Below are 21,101 nucleotides of genomic sequence, written 5' to 3' on the forward strand. Positions count from 1 at the left end.
ATGCTTAATCGGATGACGTGACGAAAATGGTATGGTATATCATTTCGACTTTGTCGCCTTCCATTAACAGCTTTAAAATAGAGATGTATGACATCAAACGATACGTTAATCCTCGTTGTTGCTCATTCGTATTTCCTCGCCTAAGCAACCTATTCAACACTTCTTACAATCACTTTTGAGCGCTTCATTGGTGCAGATTCATAATATTATTGTTTAATATACGATCAATATTGATTGTTTAGCCGGATATATGGATCTATTACAACGGATCTTTGCAGGAAAGCGACAAACTCGAACTTTTCATATCCATTCTTATTGCATCATCTATTGAGCATAAAAGCTCAGTAGTGAAAGTATTGCACGATTAAGTTCTAATTTCTAAGGAAATAAGTTTAATTTAAGGAAGAAAAATAAAAGATAATGTAAAGAGATCTAAAGATTTTTTGATAAATATAGATATCTGTCCATAAGTGAATATGTCCAGAGCAAAATTATATATACAATTTGTGGAGTATTTGAACAAATTATGAATTTTGCTTTTTTCAAAATTTGTATTTAATCCTTGCAGCCTTGTTTTTGAAACTCTCTTAAAGTTTTTTGAACGAATGAGTCTGAGTTAACATGTCTTGAATATTTATTAACTTAAACAGCTCTTTATTCTTTTTACAAAATTTGCTTCTTGCATCAACTTTCAAAGAAATTTTAAGGAAATAACGCATTAAAAGAACCGGGTCAACCGGTTGCATATAAATTGTTAACGATAATAACTATATAGTTGGCTGAACAAGTTGAAGCTTTTTTACAACTGACCCCACTGACGATCGAGGTCTTGCAATGCAAAATTTTCATGTCTTTCCTGTCTAGTTCTACACTGCACTCCGGCATCTTGATAATGCGTGCAATCTACATTTCCAAAACCGTTACGAGAACACCATGCTAGATTTTGTTCCTCTCCAGTACAGGCGACCTCGTCTAGCCAGATACGCCCACTACCAGATGGAACCTCGCCGCCTTGGAATTTTTTAACGGCATCTGGAAAACCAAGTTGACGACACACAACCCTTGCATCATCCATATCCCAATCATCATCACAAACTGTCCCCCACTGTCCGTCGTAGAGCACTTCAACACGACCAATGCCATTCTCACTCAATGGTCCTTGTAACCGCACTGGTAGATACACTTCTGGCGACACTGACCAGTCTGCAAGAAATCGAAAGAATATTATTCTCACAATACTATCATCAGCTCGAGTCGTATGTAATATGCCATTCAGGTATGAGAACGAGAGCCAAAAGTATAAAATTACAAAAGGTAAAAAGAGAATTTTTTACACTTTTTTGGTCAGCTGAATTGAAAAAAGCGCTTTTTCCGTTTCGCTTTTCACATACAATATTTTGTTAAATTATGGATTTTCTTTGTAATCCCTTCTCTTTTTTGCAATTTTGGTGGTTTTCTGGAGTTTATCAGATGAAAGTATCGTCGGAAATGGAAGTTTTTCTTTGCTTTTGATTTCTGAACTGAAATTCACCGCTTTTACCCGAGGAATGCTTTCCTTCTACATCTTTTGTCTTATGATAGCTTCATAATAAATACTCCCCTGGAAGAGGTGTCAACTTACACTGCCACTGTGTTTAAATATTCCGACTCTTTTGAAAACACTTTTAATAAACCATAGGCTCTCTGTGTTGCATGCAATTTGCTAGTCAAAAAACTTCATTTGTATATCTCGAGTTCTTCAGGTTTCCTGGTTCATTTTATCAAGTCAGGAAGGAAGAAATTAGCGTCAGACTTACCTTCGTATTGCCACTCTGGGTAAGTTAAGAGAACTAGACCAACTAACACGCAAATAATAAAAATTGTCTTTGACATGTTGCTGAATGCTGAAGTTGCCATGAAACAACCTTCATGCAGCGGTAAATTCATAAAACGTACGATAGTAGCGGTATTTCTTTGGCTGTTCGCATTTCAACACTCGAAGTCCGAATACATATAATATATACATGATATAAACAACATGTAACAAGACGATTCGCTTTAATTCTGGAAAATATAAAGGTCACGAGTGTGCATTGAGGGAAATTCGACCCATTATAATTTATAATCCCTAATCTGTCAATGCCAGTTCCACAATAAAAATCTATAGCCTGATGAGAACCATGCATGTACGAGAGTTATTGTTCTGTTTTAATTTCACAGCAGTCGTATCAGACTTTCAGTTGACTATCACATAGTTTACCCGTGCATTTCGTTGCCTTTGGAGACGGGGAAACAACTTAACTAAAAAAAACACGTGAATTTCGCCCAGTCTCTACAGAGAATCGACCTCTTCCGCGTATCTTTTTTGCAATCCTACTATTTGGCGCCAAAAAGCAAAAATGAGTACTAGTGTAAAATAAAAATTCCAGTCCCGTTTACAGTATAGTCAATTCATTGGCACGGCACGACTAAAATTGGTACCAGTACCAATTTTTAGTGTTCAAGCTATCAATACAAAGCCTGGATTGTAGGGGGGGGGGGGCTCATGCATGAAACCAGGCATTTTAGCCGCCCCGTGTCAGTAATTTTAGTGTAGTTTAAACGGGGCTTCTGTTATCACTGATTAATGTGAAAGTCCTTTCCTAATGAATCAGTAGACGAAAAAAGGGGAAGTTGAGGTCAATCACTGAAAATCAAAATATTTTTTCTCGAGTGGAAACATCGTCATGGAATTGGTACGGCGTGAGGCGTGATCTCCCACTCAACGACAGAATAAGGATTTTATGGAAGAATTATTTTAAATCTGTCGTTACATTCCAGAGCAAGAAGGCTAAGTAAAATCCACAGCCTACTGGCCACTAAGACTATAGGCATGAGTTGCTTTTCCCGGTCGGTATAGCTAATGTATTATTATCAACATGCAAACGTTACAAATTTTTAAAATTACAAATAATTCCTAAAACTAAGTTAATAGCCCGTTTATATGTCTCCAGGAAACAAAGTGACCCGAATGAAATGTTATTATCATTTAAAATTCTAAAGTATATTTCAAATTTATAATCAATATTGTGTTGTGCATTGGTTCGCGGAGTTGTTGACGTTCTCGCGATTCTACGATCAATCCAGGATTATGGTGCTAGACGAAAAAAGAGTGATGATTATACAGTTAGTGAATTCTAAATTTTGCAATGGCACTTGAGCACTAAAGCCTGGCAGGAGAAGTAATTCGGTACGACTATTTTCGACCAATGATCTCTAGCAGGTAGTGTAAACTTGGTCATATTTGATGTCATGATGCAGGATGGTAATATTAATGTTGTTTCAATACCCATAAACAACTCTGCACTTCCCATGCACTTCTGCTGAAGTAAGCAACCTCGATCACCTTTACTCAGGGGTGTGACGATCATCCTTAAATAATAGTCTGCGAGGTCGAAATCTTTGCTTGGAAGAACACAATTAAGTGCTTACTTGGGTTGACTTAGTAACGTCAGCAGGATTTCCATTACTTACATGAATATGGCTGTCATCATAAGAGATAGCAATGACAAAAAAGCGAAACGAAGAACTTTTTGAAAAGAATGCACAATATATCTTATTAACACAGATCCTTCCCTTCCTTGTTGTTGTCAATTACAAGGAATTTCCTTGCATTGTGGCAACCCTGCATGAACTTAAGAAAAACGGCTAACTACTAGTAAGTATCGTACCTTGGATGTGGAGAACGGTCAAAGAAATCTTTTCCTTGATAGTCGGCTTTACATAAACAACAGACTGGCCGTTGATGATAACCGTTTGATTCGTACCAGCATCGACCGCACTAACTGCTAACGATTTCGAAGTCTTCAATTTTTCACTCTTGACCACTGTTTTACTCGGTTCAAGTTCGAAATATTCTTGTTTACCGGATATATCTGTGGTTACGAGTACTTTACTATGATACTTGTTTAACAGTAAAACTGCAACGTAGAAATCGACTACAGAAAAAAAGGAAATTTCGATGAGTCGAAGTTTTCTTGCATTCCCTTCTGTAAATCATGTTGTAATTTCTGGTAATCATCAGAATTTGCTGAAGTTTACCTTTTTAATTTGATGCATTAAACCACTATGCAAACGATTAGTACGAGCAATATTTTTCATAACAAAATAATTATGTCCAGTTCAGCAAGTTCTCGAGCATTCAAATGAACTTTCTGTTTATAAAACATCATTCAGCTGATTGAAGTTTATATTTTTGTTTGATCATCAAACGTAATTTTAGCAAAACATATGACTTGTAGCCTAACCTGATGTATTGCATTCTATCCCAGCGACATCAAAATGCACACAATTACTATTTCCCCATCCGGAATGAGCACAACCATTTATGTCTTGTTCGCTTCCGGTACAAAAGACCTTCTCCAACCATACACGACTAGAACCAGAAGGTACAATGTACCAGGGAAGAACTCTAACAGCATCTGGATAACCAAGTTGACGACAAGCTACCCTTGCTTCTTCTATGTCCCATGCATGACTACAAATTTTTCCCCATTGTCCATCGTGGAGTACTTCAACTCGACCTGTTCCATTGGCACTTTGTGGTCCCTGTAACCTGAGGGACCCAGGTCTACCTGGATCAACTGCAATTAAATTGTTGTACTTGATTTTATTTGAGCTAATCCCGACCAAAAAACAGCATTGAAGTGCGCAAAATCAGTACAACTATCTATGACAGTTCAAATACCATACCTGAAATACAATATACTACAACGTCGTAATCATGTCTGCAAAATCTAGTTCCGCTTCCCCAATCAGCATGAGAACAGTTGGTCAAGTATTGCTCGGTTCCATTACAAGCAACATCACTTAACCAAATGGGGCCAGAACCAACAGGAGCCCTTCTTTCTCCACGATGATTGATAGCATCCGAATAACCAAGTTGACGACATACAACCCTAGCGTCTCTTAGATCCCATCCATAATTACAGATTGTTCCCCATCGTCCAGCGTAAAATACCTCAACACGACCTGTTCCATATGCACTTAATGGCCCCTGTAACCTGACTGGAACCGGTTTATCTGAAATAACTGAAAAGAACATTTTATAGTAAAATACCTGCTACAGTTCTATGTTTTCTCAAAATGAATCCATGCAGGAAGGCCGAAATGGGGAAATCATTCAGGACAAAGTACGCTATTTTTCAAGTTGACAACTGTTCCCGGAAAAGTTTTATTCCCTCGTGTGTACGGCAAGCAATTGACAAGTTTTCTTTCACAAAGAGCTACGTTTAATAGCTTATAGCTTGGCTTCGAATGGCAGTTTCGTAAACCTGGAATGTGGTTTGTGTGCACTCGAGTATTGTTTCGGGGCATTTGAGCAGGGCATTAATGATGGGATGGCTTTGAACTTTTGGTTTACAATGCCAATGGTACAGCACGGGAGAAAAGAGCAAAAGAATATCCCATATTTCCATTATGCAAAAGCTCTTGCCTCTTGAAATTTTGTACGCGAACCAATAATAAATGGACAAAAAATTAACAACCTCTACTAATCATTAATATATAAACTAAACATAGAGGCAACAGGAATCTTTGTTGCCCACAACTCGTAAGACTTGATTGGCATTAAAAATAATGGCTGTACCAAAATATATAACAATGTACACTTCAAAACCTTTCTTTTCGGTAACTTTACCTGTTTTACTACATTCGACTCCAACATCGTCAGAATTCCCGCAAAAAGTTCTTCCCCATCCGAAATGAGGACAGCTTGTTATATTTTGTTCGTCTCCAGTACAAGTGGCTGAAGATAACCAAATGCGTCCAGAACCTCGTGGAACCTGACTCTTTAGAAGAGCTTGGACTGCATCAGGATATCCCAGCTGACGGCAGACAACCCTGGCATTTTTTATACCCCACTGGCCATATTCACATATTCTTCCCCATTCTCTGTTGTACAGTATTTCAACACGACCTGTTCCATTCGCACTCAATGGCCCTTGTAACCTTACTGGCCAAGTAGTCGCTGTAAGAACTAAAAAGAAGATATTTGGGTAAACCAGCTCAGTTCTAACGCTTCAAGCCTGTATCTTTTGCTGTGCCTACACTGTTCGCTCAAAATCAAGCAAACAGCAAATCAGATTTAGAAAATCAACTGGTGCAATATTACATTTTACAATTTATAAACTAACAAACTTTATATCTCCTGGGATTAGGTAAGATCGAATATATGCTTAAAAAATACATTTCAAATACATTTATGTCGCTCATGAAAAGTGATATTCCGATTGAAGTAGCGAAATGATTTAAGGACTGTTGTTGCTTTACCTCTATTGCTACATTCCAGTCCAACGTCAGTGTAGCTCCGGCAATCATGATTCCCCCATCCCCCATGGGAACAACTGGATATTTTTTTTCTTCCCCAGAACAAGTGATATTGTTTAACCATATGGGACCATAACCACGAGGAACCTGTGATCCTTGAAGAGCAGTAACAGCATCTTGATAACCAAGTTGACGACATGCAACCCTGGCATCATTAATATCCCATCCTTCATCACAAATTTTCCCCCATTGCCTATTATAAAGTACTTCAACACGACCGGTTCCATTCGCACTCGATGGTCCTTGTAGTCGGAGTGACCCAGGCCGACCTGAAGCAGCTAAATAAATATGTGAATGTATGAGGCAATACGTTACCAATATGTGAGTGTATGAGGTCATTCGCGGACATTCGCAGTAGGATATTCCTGATTTGTTTGGAAAAATTCCAAACCACAAAGTTTACTGTGCATGAAAAATGAAATATTAAACTACCTGAAATACATTGTACTCCAGCGTCGTCGTAATGTGTACAGTAAACATCCCCTTTTCCCCAATCGGAGTAAGAACAATTAGCCATGCTTTCTTCTCGTCCTGTGCATTTAACACCAAATTGCCAAATATGACCAGTGCCTGAAGGTGTTTGGGAGCCTGCAAGAGCTCTTGCAACGTTAAGATAACCAAGTTGACGGCATACAACTCGAGCCTCGTTTATGTCCCAATCAGCATCACAGAATGTTCCCCATTGTCCATTGTAAAGCACTTCTACACGACCTTTCCCAATGGCACTCGATGGTCCTTGTAGCCTCAGTGTTACAGGCTTATTTTCTAGAACTGAAAAAAATATCTGATTTTACGAGATTGGTGATAGCATAGACATTATTAACCAATTCTCTGTCACTGACGAAACGTTAATCTTACCTCTTGTACTACATTCTACCCCAACGTCTTCACGATGTGTGCAAAAATGGATTCCCCAGCCGTTGTGAGAACAAAGTGAAACATTTTGTTCGGTCCCATTGCAAGTTACATAGGATAACCAAATAGGTCCATCGCCCGATTGAACTTGCTTATAAAGAAGAGATCTGACCGCATCTGGATAACCAAGTTGACGACATGCAACTTTCGCATTTTTCATGCCCCATCCATCACCGCAGATGGTCCCCCATTGTCCATTGTGGAGAATCTCAACACGACCTTTTCCATTTGCACTCGATGGTCCTCGCAACCTTAATGTTCTAGGTTTATTTTCTTCAATATAAAAGAAAGTATGTGATGATATAAAGTAAAAGTGACAACAAATTCCTATGAGAAGCAATCAGGGGCGTAACTAGAACGATAATTGGGGGTGAATATTCATATATTCAGTTCTGCCCGACGGATTTCTATTGTAAGCTATTGCACGTACAAAAGAAATTCGTCGAGAAGCACTGAATATATGAATATTCACCCCCCCCCCCAAATCTCGTTTCAGTTACGCCACTGGAAGCAATCACCTGTCTCACAGATGATTTCGGAACGATCATTTCAACTCGAGCTCATCATAGTCACCTAGACATGGACGATATATTTGTATAATATTTGTATTCTGGTTAAATAATTGCGATGATGAGGTAATTCGTGTTATCTGTACGTGTAAACGTGTAACATATTGTTTGGGTAAACGTAGGAATCAAGGATATGTGATTTAAATTTTTTAGTTTGTTGAAGATTTACACTTCCTACAAACTTTGTTACAGAATTTGTTAACGTTCCTGACTTTTAAAGGCATTAACAAGCAGTAACATCTGCTATCCGCCATTTTGTTTTTTTATGAAATCTAACTTTCGCGACGTACGTGAGAAGCAGAACTGACGTTTCAGAGTAACAACTACAAGTTGCTGCATATCTTTAAAAACAGCGACACTTTTTTGTCAAAAGTAATGTATGGGAATCAGATTTTACATTATTCATCTTGTTGTTCATTCAAATTCCTTAATTCAGGAACAATTCAGTTCAATTTAATCAAAAAAGTTATGGATGTTATCTACAAATGTCTCATGGAACAACTTGCTTTACTTTACCTGCTGTTTTGCATTCAACTCCGACATCCTCGGAATGACTGCAATCATGAACTCCCCATCCGGCATGGGAACATCTGGTTATATCAGTTTCTTTCCTCTTGCAGTAGAGGCCATCTAACCATATAGGTCCGGAACCAGGAGGAACCTGAATGAGTGTTCTCAGAGCATCCGGATAACCAAGTTGACGACATACAATCGCAGCATCTCTCGAATCCCATTCATCACGACAAATTGTCCCCCATTGTCCTTGGAACAACACTTCAACACGACCTTTTCCAAGTCTACTTAAAGGACCTCGTAACCTGATTTTAACAGGACCTATTTCTGAATATTGTAACGTTATCATTTAATTAGTCTGAAGATGAAAGCAAAATTCCAAATGTGCTGCACACATTGAAGTAATGACTTTATTCACCAATTAGTTTGCTATTTGTTATAGTTTACTTTGTTTGAAAGAGAATTAATATGGGCACTGAGATAAGAGCTTTATTAGATCAAGACAACGGGGAATCGCCAAAATAATCAAACTTGGAATAGTTGTATTAAAATAGTTTTGAATTAGCTTTCATTCTTATATTTTCATTCCTATTTCATTCTTATTACTTATCAACTAAAAATGTATGGTAAATTACCTGTTGTACTACATTCCACTCCAGCGTCTTCAGAATGTGAGCAAGCATTATTTCCCCAAGCATTATTAGAACAACTTGTTATATTCGGTTCTTGGCCAATACAGTTTACGTAAGATAACCAAATAGGTCCAGACCCAAATGGAACCTCTCCCCCACGAAGAGACTTTATTGCATCAGGATAACCAAGCTGACGACATGCAACCCTGGCGTCATTTATATCCCATCCATCATCGCAGATTGTTCCCCATTGTCCATTGTAGAGCACTTCAACGCGACCTGTTCCATTTGCACTCAACGGGCCTCGAAGTCTCACGGAAACTGGCCTTCCTGCAATAACTTAAATGGACATTCTTATATAAATGATGAGTACTTTTCAGCGCGCTAAACCTCTGAAATATTTGAAAGGCATGCAAACATGAAAAGCTTTGGTACCGGGAAATCAATTCTTAATTCGAACCATTATAATAATCATAAAGATTCCTCAGAGTTTCATAGACCCTCTACCAGGAAGCATCCCCAAAAAAATTCAATATTGAATTCAAGTAGTGCCGAAACTAGACGCGAAAAATAGGGAGTGTATATTCTGAATTATCACGGGAAACAAAACAATTAAACAAACTCTGCAGCAGAAAATCAACTGCAAAAGAGCCATTTAATATGGGATGATTAGTTTTTCGGTTGCCAAATTACCTTCCGTATTACATTCTACTCCAGCGTCTTCACTATGTGAGCAAATATTATTTCCATATCCATCATGGTAACAGCTTGTTATACTTTGTTCATTGCCAGTACAGGAGACTTGAGTCAACCAAATATTCCCAGTTCCTGAAGGAACATAACCCCCACCAAGAGATCTTACTGCATCAGGATAACCAAGTTGACGACATGCAACCCTGGCATCTTTGATATCCCAACCATCTTGACAGATTGTTCCCCACTTGCCATTGTAGAATATTTCAACACGACCTGTTCCATTTGCGCTCAATGGTCCTTGTAACCTCAGTATTTGCGATAGATTACCAGTAACGTCAATAACTATAATAGCAATAGACATGTCATAGCCATGTCAAGTGTGAGGAAGGTGACGAACCTATCCCGAATCCACCTTTAAAACTTTTATGCTCTCTAAATCTTTACCATTTTTCTGGACCTACCTGTTCTGCTACATTCTACTCCAGCGTCTTCGTTATGTGAGCAATCACTAATTCCCCATCCACTATGAGAACAACTTGATATGTTTTGTTCTGTTCCGGTACACGAAACTTCATCTAAAAATATACGACCAGAGCCTGGTCGGATCTGGCCACCTCGAAGAGGTCTGTGAGCATCTGGAAAACCGAGTTGACGACATGCAACCTTGGCATCTCTCATATCCCAATTATCATCACAGATTGTCCCCCATTGTCCATTGTAGAGTACTTCAACACGGCCGGTGCCATTCGCACTTGATGGTCCTTGTAACCTCAGTGACCCAGGCCGACCTACATAAACTGGAAATATCTAAATATATTATGTTTCTGCATTTATATCATATTAGTAAGGAGGTCTTTGCAAGAGCTTTGAACAACAAAACAGTGTTCCTGAAACTTATAAGTAAATCAAGATGAAAGTTTTAGAATCATTAGGGAATTGACCAGCAAAATCGCAATTATTTTTTTAGTAAGGCGAAAAAATGAAAACTTTATTGTGAAAATGGATCACTGATAGTGATTTTGTAAATAGAACTGGCATTAACAATTTCACGTTCGCAAAGAGTGAAAAAAAATTGCCTAAAACTTTAGAAACACAAAATGGTGCTTAAGACTTTATAAATATGGTGAACTTTTCCATATCAAGTAAAGTAATACAGTATTTAATTAAATGACTGTAGAAAGCTTGCAGAAAAGGAACAGAAATTCTCGCAGAGATGTTTTAGTAGGTACCTGGACTAAATCTCTACCTGTGGAATAACCGCTTGTGTGCATAGTATCCATTTTTCTTCCGTTGCATTCTCAAATTCATCTGGGAAGCATTTTGGAAAACACTATTTCCCTGACAGGCTTACATTGCTTATAATATTTACCGTCGTTTTACCTGTGGTTTGACACTCCACGCCAAAGTTTTCGTATCCTTCGCAATTATAATCTCCCCATCCGCTATGATCACAGCCTGTTATATTTTGTTCTTCTCCTGTGCAGTGGAGGTTAGATAACCATATAGGTCCATCACCGGAAGGAACCTCGTCCCTTGAAAGAGTTCTGATGACACCGGAATATCCAAGTTGACGACAAACAACCTTAGAATTGCCTATTTGCCACCCACGATTACAAACCGCCCCCCATTGTCCATTGTAGAGTACTTCAACACGACCTATACCCGTTGCACTCAATGGTCCTTGTAATCTCAATGATCCCGGCTCGCCGGCAACACCTGGAAAAAAAGTATGTATAAGTGTGTCATTTTTAAGAGATAGAAAACATTTTCCATGCTTCCAAACAGTCAGTGTAGAAAAACGCGTGGGAGTTTGGGAGAACGGAAAATAATCAGTGGAAAAACGAGCCCGTAAGGCCATGTTATTTCGAGCTCCCAAACTCCCACAAAAAAAGTGTTTTCTATTTCGTTTATAATATAACTCAAGAAAAATGATTGTGTACAAACATTATAATTCGATTCAGTTACAATTTCTCATCACATTACTTCGTTTGTCAATTTCGGCGGGAAAATTTCTGTGTTTCTATATGAGCTCAAGGCGAAGTTAATATAGGCTTATAATCACCAAGCCTGAGGCGACTAATTGTTTTAGTATAAATTTTCGAGGTGAAAAACAACAACAAAAAGCTAAATAGTCACCGGCCGGTGACTATATATCACTTCAGAGACAGTGAATTTTGACCAATCAAAATACAGGAAAATCAATAGTCACCTATAAATTTATACGATGGAAATACGCTTCTCAAAGCATATCATGTAACAGACTACATTCCATACGTCAGAAGTGAATTGGATCCGACAAACTTGGATCGTGTGAACAAACCTTTATACAACGTGTACTCTTAAAAAAATGCGTACGTTAGCAAAAAATTGCTTCTCATTAGCAAAAGATGAAGATTTTCAGCTTTTCAAAAATTCGAAATTTTCCTATATATTTTCATTTTAAGTCGCCGTTACTTTCTGTGTCTTTCTGGGTATGAGTTTTTCTATCGCAATTAAATACCTGTTGTACCGCATTCTACTCCAGCGTCGTTTGAATGTGGGCAGTCATTATTTGCCCATCCATTGTGAGGACAACTTCTTATATTCTGTTCTTGGCCAGTGCAACGGACGTTAGATAACATAACAGGTCCAGTGCCAGGAGGAACCTCTCCCCCAGGAATCGATCTGACTGCAAACGCATACCCAAGTTGACGACATGCAACAATAGCATCTTTGAAATCCCATCCACCGTCACAGATTGTTCCCCATTGACCCCTGTAGAAGACTTCAACGCGACCTGTTCCATTTGCACTCAATGGACCTTGTAACCGCAATGCTTGCGATTGATTCCAAGTATCTGAGATTGAACACAGGAATTTATATGGTATGCGTTGAGGTGCAAGGAAGAAAAAAATAGTTATCTAGATTCATAATTCATAGCAGGGAAGTAACAATGTTCTGGGTGTATTTTTGTGGTAATACGATACACATTCAGTTTGGTGTCGAGTTAACACGTCGAATCATGCTGAAAAAATCATGCTGGTGATGCAAATTTAATCACGGGGTGTCTTGCTATGACGCATTATTCGTTATTTTAAATTTAGAATCGCATTACTCTTATCTTGAACTTTACCAGTTGTAGTGCATTCAACGCCGGCGTCTTCAGGATGACTGCAATCATGTTTTCCCCATCTTCTGTGAGAACAACTTGTTAGATTTTGTTCTGTTCCTTTACACGAGACGTCATCTAGCAATATGGGTCCAACACCGTCAGGAACGTCCAACCCTTCGATAGATCTGACCGCACCTGGGTAACCGAGCTGACGACATGCAACATTAGCATCATTGATATCCCATTCATCATCACATATCGTTCCCCACCGCCCTGCGTAGAGTATTTCAACACGGCCAATGCCACTTGCACTTAAATCACCTTGTAACCTTAGCGATCCATCCTTTGAAGAATAATCTTAAAGAATAATGATTAGCTACAACAAGAAGCTCAATTTTCATTGATAAATATTCACGCAGCCTTTATCAAGAGGAAAATGAATAAGGTTCATGTGAAACCTAGGCTTTTACTAGGTTCGTGTGAAATCTGGTCTATTACTGAAAGCTAGGTTCTATATAAGCTACAGAAGCTATGGCATGTAACAGAAAAAGGGTTTAAAAATACAATTTTTTCCTGAATCTGAAAGGAGGTGTTTTGTTTTCGTGATAATGTTTCAACCGGTGATAAACAGGAAAACTCTTAGGATATTGTTTTTCCTAGGAATTTAGGGTACAAAAAAGGCAAAATCATTTTTATTCTTATTTGCATTTCATGCCACGCTCAACTTCAAAACGTCAAATTGACACTGCAAAAATCTCTTGGATTACCTGTATTACTACATTCTACTCCGGCGTCTTCAGAATGCGTGCAATCTTCATTTCCCAAACCGTTGTGGTAACACATTGCTATGTTTTTTTCTTCTCCAGTACAGGCGACATTATCTAACCAAGTAGGCCCTGTACCAGATGGAACATCACCTGCTACATATCTACTGAGGGCATATGAAAATCCAAGTTGACGACAGACAACTTTAGCATCATCCATATCCCAGTCATCATCACAAACTGTCCCCCACTGTCCGTCGTGGAACACTTCTACACGACCAGTACCATTCGCACTTAATGGCCCTTGTAACCGTACTGGTAGATTCGGTTCTGAAAAAATTGGAAAGAATACGTAAATTCATATTACAGTTGCGAGTGGTTTGTTTGAAAAGTACGTTAGTGATTTTTGGTATCATGTTGAAAACAATCAAAACCAAGAGCGCATGATGAACTAGTCTCATGCCATTTAATGATTTGAATGCCGTCGACAAACGGCTATATTTCAAGAAAACGATATTTGCTCGTGTATCATATACAAATAGCCTCTCAGGGTCTTCCAATCTATTAGAAGGACTTTTCTTCATTCTTTAAGAACTTATAAACTGATAACTTGTAGAGTGATCTTCCAAATTTTAAAGTATTTCTTATAATATACACAAAAGCTTTAGAGAAAATCGTATTGAAACCATGAAGGGCATGTCTTTAAGAGTACGAGCTGTTTTCGCAAATATTATCTCTCTTTCTTTCCTTCTACGTTTACTTTTCACATCTGGAATGCGTATGCTTTTTCAAATAAAATTGTAGATATATAGCAATACTCCTTTACCTTCTGTCGTGCATTCAACTCCAGCGTCTTGGGTATGCTCGCAGCTGTGCTTTTTCCACCCAGAATGAGTACAACTGGTTATATTCTTTTCGTTTCCAGAACAATCGACATTAGCTAACCATATTTGTCCGGAACCAGAGCGAACATCCCTCCCTTGAAGAGCATTAAAAGCATGCGAATAGCCAAGTTGACGACACGCAACCTTAGCATCTCGTAAATCCCATCCAGCGTCACAAATTGTTCCCCACTGTCCATTGTAAAGTACTTCAACACGACCTGTTCCATTCTCACTCAACGGTCCTTGTAACCTCAGTGGTACAGGTTTACCTTCAAGAACTGAAAGAACACCGGAACATATTAGGCCAGCAATCCTTGTTAAAGTAGGATTGCATTTACCATGTTCAAAGTTTGTATAGTTACCATCTTAACGTATACCATGTTAACCAAAGTTTAACACTGGCGAAGTTTAACACCGAAGTTTACCACTGGAAGTTAACTGAAGTTTAACACACCGAAGTTAACCGAAGTTTAACACCGAAGTTTAACACTGGAAGGTTAACTGAAGTTTAATGTTTCCTGTGAGTGTGTGCACTTCCTCATTGAAAAATTGGGCATTATTTTAGAGCTTTCTTAGTACTAATTCAAGCCTAAGTTTGTTTTGTTGTATACTATTACATATATATACTGCAAACTCTAAATTACGGAACTTTTTAGACTTCCCCCCCCGAAATAGCGTGAAATGAAAACAAACATACTTGCAGACCCCGGGATTTACACATTTCACTGGAAAATTCTTGAACTCGGGAAACTTGAATCTTCCTTTGGTGCGCAGATGCCAGCCTCGCCTTGCGGCAAGCATGTTTTTATCAAGTCGGACACAGTCTGATTTAAGCATTTGCAAGTCACTCAAAATGTCAAGAAATACAACTTCTATAGATAGATGTTTTTTACTACAATTTAGTACGATTGTACCTGTTGTACTACATTCTACTCCAGCGTCTTCAGAGTGTGAGCAACCAGTATTTCCCCAACCAGTATAGGAGCATCTTGTTAGATTTTGTTCTCTACCAGTACAATTGACGTGAGATAACCAAATATTTCCATGAAATCCTGGAGGCACCTGACCCGCACCAAGAGATCTCACTGCGTCTGGATAACCAAGTTGACGACATACAACTCTGGCATCTTTGATATCCCATGCATCATCACAGATTGTTCCCCATAGTCGATTATGAAATACTTCAACACGACCTGTTCCATTTGCACTTAATGGGCCTTTTAGCCTTAGTGTTTGCGATATATTATCAGCATCAGCTGTGTGGAAGAAAGTCTAAATTTATATGCTGTAGAGTCTGCACCCATCAAAGTGTGAGTAAGTGACAAAATTGTGATATCCATGCGTAGAGGCAGTCATGCATATATAACCAAACTCCGAAACTCTTTGCTATTAATAAGAGCAAAGCATGTGAATATTGCGAATATGCTTGCGTCGTTAGGAGAAGATAAATTTTAGTTTAAAACTTCCTAGGTTTCGCCATATGTTTCAATGCTCGTGAAAAAGCCCCCGAGGGAGAAAATCGAGAAGTGCGATTTTTTTCTGTTTCATATAATTGCATGACAACATTTCATGAGAAGTTATACGAAGAGGCTTCCACGTTGCTATCTGCAACATTATTTTTGCTTCTTGCATACCTAATTACAATTATATTTCATTAAAGCTTTACCTTCTATGAGACATTCCACACCAGCGTCTTCGGAATGAGTGCAATCATGATTTCCCCATCCTCGATGAGAACAACTTGCTAAATTTTGTTCTGTCCCATTACACGAGACATCATCTAAAAGTATGGGTCCAGTACCAGATGAAACCTGACCGCCTTGGAGATATCTGAAAGCACTTGAATATCCAAGTTGGCGACATACCACCTTGGCGGCATTCATATCCCATGCATCATCGCAGATTGTCCCCCATTGTCCATTGTAGAATACCTCTACACGACCTATTCCATATACATCCAGAGGACCTTGTAATCTCACTTTAACAGGCTCAGTAACAACTTGAAGGAATGGAATAAGATGATTAGATTAGATCTATTATCAGGAAAAGTTCAGCAATCAATAGGTTATGGATTTTGATATTTTAAAGGAATGAGACAACGAACTGGTGAAATACTGGGGAAAGCTAAAGCAAGAAAGAACTTTTACAGTTTCATTTCAACAAATAAGTTATTAAATATACAAGATCTTTCGATGGGCAAGATTACCTGTCTTACTACATTCTACCCCGGCGTCTTCAGAGTGTGAACAGGCATTATTGCCCCAACCATTATGAGCACAACTTGTTATTTTCTCTTCTTGGCCCTTACAAGCAACGAGAGATAACATAACAGGTCCAGTACCAGGTAGAACCTCTCTCCCAGATATGGATCTGATTGCAGCCGCATACCCAAGTTGACGACATGCAACAACAGCATCTTCGAAATCCCACCCATTGTCACAGACTGTGCCCCATTGCCCTCTGTAGAACACTTCAACACGACCTGTTCCGTTTGCACTTAGTGGTCCTTGTAACCTCAGTGCTTCAGATTGATTCCAAGTACCTGGGAAGGAAAACTTGATTTTTTACGGTGTACACTGAAGTGCCGGGACGAAAATAATTTGTAATAAATATGGATTCATGCTAAATAAATAGCAGGGAATGAACAATGTTATTTATTTTTGTAGCGAGATGAAATTAATCAGTCAAGATTCGTTTAGAAATGATTTGAACATAAGTGACTTTACCACAATTAACTTAACAAGGTATGCTCCCGAATACAATTATTAGTAGGGCGTAAATGTTGCATTGGGCTAAATAAAGTTGGACATTTTCTGAGTGACCGCTTTTTAACGGTACGGTTGCATAAAAAAGGGTGTATAGTCGAACTATGTATCATTAAAAATTATAATATAACATTGATAGTACGCGCGTGCTGATTGGTCAATAAGCGTGTTTCTATCACTGTATAGAAACACGGGACTTTTCCCTCCAAACTTGACATCGAATGAAGCGATGTAATGAGAATTTGTAATTAAATCGAATTATAATATTTGTACAAAATCTTTTTATTAAGTTATATTATAAAAGAAATAGAATATATGTTCTCCTGTGTTACTTTACTTGGCAAGAAAGTTGACCTGACCTTTCTATAAAGTTTCATCTCCAGCGTTACCTGTACTCCTGCATATTACTCCGGCGTCTTCAGAATGCGTGCAATCTTCATTTCCATAACCGTTGTGGAAACACATTGCTATATTTCCTTCTTCTCCAGTACAGGCAACCTCATCCAACCAAATACGCCCAGAACCAGGTGGAACACCGCCCGCTGGGAGTTCACTCACGGCATCTGAAAAACCAAGTTGACGACAAACAACCCTTGCATCATCAAATCCCCAGCGATCATCACAGATTGTGCCCCACTCTCCGTCATGAAGCACTTCAACACGACCAATACCAGTAGCATTTAGTGGCCCTTGCAACCTAATTGGCAGATTCGGCTCTGCAAAAAATTGAAGAACCATCATGACCATCGATAAGCGGTTTATGCAGTTATATAAAATCAGTTATGTATATTAAGGATTTTTTAATGACGTGTGCAATTACACGCGCGGGTCCAAAACACGCATCACATGAAACAAACACGCGTCGTGTATGTTGTTCTGATTATTCTGATTCTGATAGCAGCATTTATGTTTGTTTCTCGCTGGTCTTGGCAGTGCGTTCAAAAATAAAACTAGACAAATATCGCGAGGTTATTAATGTTTCCACGCGCAAGAGCGCAACTAAATATACTGTAACGTGCCACCTTAATTAGCCTGGAAAATGTGGAATTTTTCAGATCTGTTAAAAACGAAATTTTTCCCTGTTCACTACAACTCTACCTGTTCTTGTACACATTACTCCAGCGTCTCTGTTATGGTCACACTCGTGATAGCCCCATCCATAATGAAAGCAACTTGTTATATTTTGTTCGTCTCCATTGCAAGCGACATTAGTTAGCCAAATTCGTCCAGAGCCAGAAGGTACCTCGCCACCTCGAAGAATGTTAAAAGCATATGGATACCCAAGTTGACGACACGCAACTTTCGCGTCTCTTAAATCCCAGCCATGATCACAAATTGTTCCCCACTGTCCATTATAGAGTACTTCCACCCGTCCTGTTCCAGTTGCACTCAAAGGTCCTTTTAACCTCAATGACAAAGGTTTATCTGCAAGAACTAAAAAGCGTTTTGGAATATAATATTATCTGGTCAGATGCTAGTTAGGCTGAGAGGATTACACAATTAGAAACTCAATTGAACAGCCAGTAAGATATGTAACTCAGTAATCAAAAACGGAACATTAACTCATGTAAGCAAACACAACTGGTAGGATTGCTATTCAGCCTGAGAATTCACTGTTGTGAATCGTGATGAAATTGTTTCGGAAATTTTGGTATGAATTTAATCATTTTTGTATTTGTATTGTAGCAGAAAGGTACACAGTGCTTGAAAACTGCACGAAATTCTTGCTGAACAGAGTATTATCACTAGAAAGAATGTATGGTTAGATACAAATTCCCTTGATTGCATGGTAACTAGGAATTGATTGCATCATACAAGGTTTAAGTCCAAAAAACGATCTTGGAACCAGTATGGACAAAAATGTTGAAGATATTTTTTGGGCAAAGCGTGAGCACTTTCTGTTTGATGCTGCATTACCTGTTCTACTACATTCTACTCCAGCGTCCCTGTAATAAGGGCAAGCATTATTTCCCCAACCATCATGAGGACAACTGGTTAAATTTTGTTCTTGGCCAGTACAAGCGACGTTAGATAGCCAAATGGGTCCTAAACGCCTCGAACGAATGTCTTGCCCTCCTACAATATGTCTTACGGCATCCGGATAACCAAGCTGACGACATACCACCCTAGCATCTTCGATTCCCCATCCAGCATCACAGATTGTCCCCCATAGTCCTTGGTATAATACTTCCACACGGCCTGTTCCATTTGCGCTCAATGGCCCTTCCAATCTGAGTGTTTGCGATAGATTCCCTGTAACTTCAATAGCTGGAATGAAAAAACAACTGACTTATAATTATGTCGTATTATTATGACAAATTATTATTATTATTATGACTATTAGCATGACAAATTCGTACAATAAGGATTTAAACTCGGAAACGTTTTGCTCAGGCTCCCTCTATATCTGCTTATACAACCTTTGTCTGAATGACGCATCGTACCGACACCATGAAGTATTTTTTTCGCTTTACCTGTCGTCATGCATTGCACACCAGCGTCTTCGGAATGGCTGCAATCATGATTTTTCCATCCTTGGTGAGAACAATGTGCAAGACTTTCTTCTGTTCCAGTGCACGAGACGCTATCTAACAATATATGTCCAGAACCAGATTGAACCCGGGTGCCTTGAAGAGCATTGAGAGCACCTGGATAACCAAGTTCGCGACATACAACTTTCGCGTCATTTATATCCCAGTCATCATCACAGATTGTCCCCCATTGTCCATTATATAATACCTCCACGCGACCAATACCACTCTCAATCAATGGGCCTTGTAACCTTAGCTTAAAAGCTAGAAGGAATTGGATGATCAGTCTGTTACTAAGAGAATTGATAGCATTCTTCGTGAACGAGAAACGAAATAATTGTATCTCATTGGTAACTCTAAAAGAATTGTCTGAGGGGAAATGAAAAGGCGTGGAAGCTTCATAAGTTCCGGACGATGAAACAACTGGCGCTGGAATATATGAGGATAACTGCTTGTTTATCAGAAAATTGTCAATAACTCATTTATTGGCTTATGAACAACTCGCATCAATGCCAAACTAAATGAATTTCATTTTCTGGAAAAGAGAATTTGTGCGCGCATCGTATGTAGGCAATAAATTCGTTTCAAACGAAAATTTTGAATTCCTAAAATACCTGGGTCCGGGTAAATCGCTTCAAAATCGCCCTCTGTTAGGAATAACTTAAAATCCTAGTATTCCTAAATTGAGAATCCTCTTTAATAATTGTTGGTTCCAAGGCTATAATTTTATTGCTTTTAAAGCATTTTTAGAACGGTTGAAAAAATCACTATCCGGTGAATAACGCTATCCAGCATTCGTATACAACCGGCCCCAGGATGTTATCTGTTTTGCCTGCTCTAAACCGTTACTGGAATACAATTTGAAATTGGAAGAAGACGCAATAAGCCTCCCTACAATTGATTCCAGAATGATTTTTCCATTCAAGAGCTTTTTTTTCTCACTTTACCTGTTCTTCTACATTCTACTCCAGCGTCCTCAGAATGTGAGCAATCGTTTACCCCAAAACCATTATGATGACACATTGCTATACTCTCCTCTTTCCCAGTGCAAGCGACGTTATCTAACCAAATACGCCCCGAACCAGATGGAACCTGCTCCCCATCAAGTTTTGCAATGGCATCCGGATACCCTAGTTGACGACACACAAGCCTAGCCTCCACTAAATCCCAATTATCATCGCAGATCGTCCCCCACTCTCCATTATGAATACTTCGACACGACCGGTGCCGTTGGCACTCAATGGCCCCCGTAATCTGAGTGGTAAATTCGGGTCTGCGAAAATTGAAAATTGAAAAGTTATTATCTAGGAAAGGTTTTCCCAAAAAATCCAAAAAAGAAATTCGTAAAAATTCTTGAAATTAAGAGCGTGCACCATTTACTCAAATAATTTCACAA

General features: G+C 38.8%; 2 protein-coding genes across 3 annotated transcripts in view; both read right to left on the reverse strand.

The window, feature by feature from the left end:
* The window catches only part of LOC114534676 (deleted in malignant brain tumors 1 protein-like), a 61,179-nt gene that overhangs the window by 17,212 nt on the left and 22,866 nt on the right, over positions 1-21,101 (reverse strand). The window lies entirely within an intron of this gene.
* On the reverse strand, positions 3,036-20,907 carry LOC114534651 (deleted in malignant brain tumors 1 protein-like). Of its 2 annotated transcripts, XM_028556122.1 has the most exons (25): positions 20,653-20,907; positions 19,649-19,969; positions 19,092-19,442; positions 18,273-18,608; positions 17,564-17,890; positions 16,616-16,951; positions 16,076-16,408; positions 15,324-15,665; positions 14,352-14,687; positions 13,529-13,855; positions 12,783-13,118; positions 12,171-12,506; positions 11,051-11,386; positions 10,132-10,467; positions 9,668-10,012; positions 8,978-9,313; positions 8,346-8,669; positions 7,204-7,533; positions 6,778-7,116; positions 6,289-6,623; positions 5,657-5,995; positions 4,711-5,049; positions 4,266-4,601; positions 3,690-3,956; positions 3,036-3,115 (listed from the first exon to the last, which is right to left on the reverse strand). In XM_028556122.1, the coding sequence occupies exons 1-21, from the start codon at positions 20,726-20,728 to the stop codon at positions 5,969-5,971; spliced, it is 6,465 nt and encodes a 2,154-aa protein (XP_028411923.1). In that variant the 5' UTR covers positions 20,729-20,907; the 3' UTR covers positions 3,036-3,115; positions 3,690-3,956; positions 4,266-4,601; positions 4,711-5,049; positions 5,657-5,968. The 2 variants fall into 2 exon arrangements, with proteins under 2 accessions (XP_028411923.1, XP_028411924.1); XM_028556123.1 differs by lacking the exons at positions 3,036-3,115; positions 3,690-3,956; positions 4,266-4,601; ... (2 more) ...; positions 6,289-6,623; positions 6,778-7,116 and adding an exon at positions 7,779-7,833 and having other exon boundaries at positions 7,444-7,533.

The sequence above is a fragment of the Dendronephthya gigantea genome, unplaced genomic scaffold (assembly GCF_004324835.1).
Source record: "Dendronephthya gigantea isolate DGI-Jeju-01 unplaced genomic scaffold, DenGig_1.0 000104F, whole genome shotgun sequence".
In the NCBI taxonomy this organism is placed as follows: domain Eukaryota; kingdom Metazoa; phylum Cnidaria; class Anthozoa; order Malacalcyonacea; family Nephtheidae; genus Dendronephthya; species Dendronephthya gigantea.

Bases quoted from the DNA above. Each gene is read 5' to 3' on its own strand.
- LOC114534651 (XM_028556122.1), bottom strand. From the start codon at position 20,728: ATGTGTCATCATAATGGTTTTGGGGTAAACGATTGCTCACATTCTGAG. The intron at 18,609-19,091 runs GTAATGCAGCAT...AACGCTTTTTAG, and splicing joins AGTAGAATGTAGTAGAACAG to TTCTTGCAGATAAACCTTTG. The intron at 14,688-15,323 runs GTACAATCGTAC...GTGTTCTTTCAG, and splicing joins AGTAGAATGTAGTACAACAG to TTCTTGAAGGTAAACCTGTA.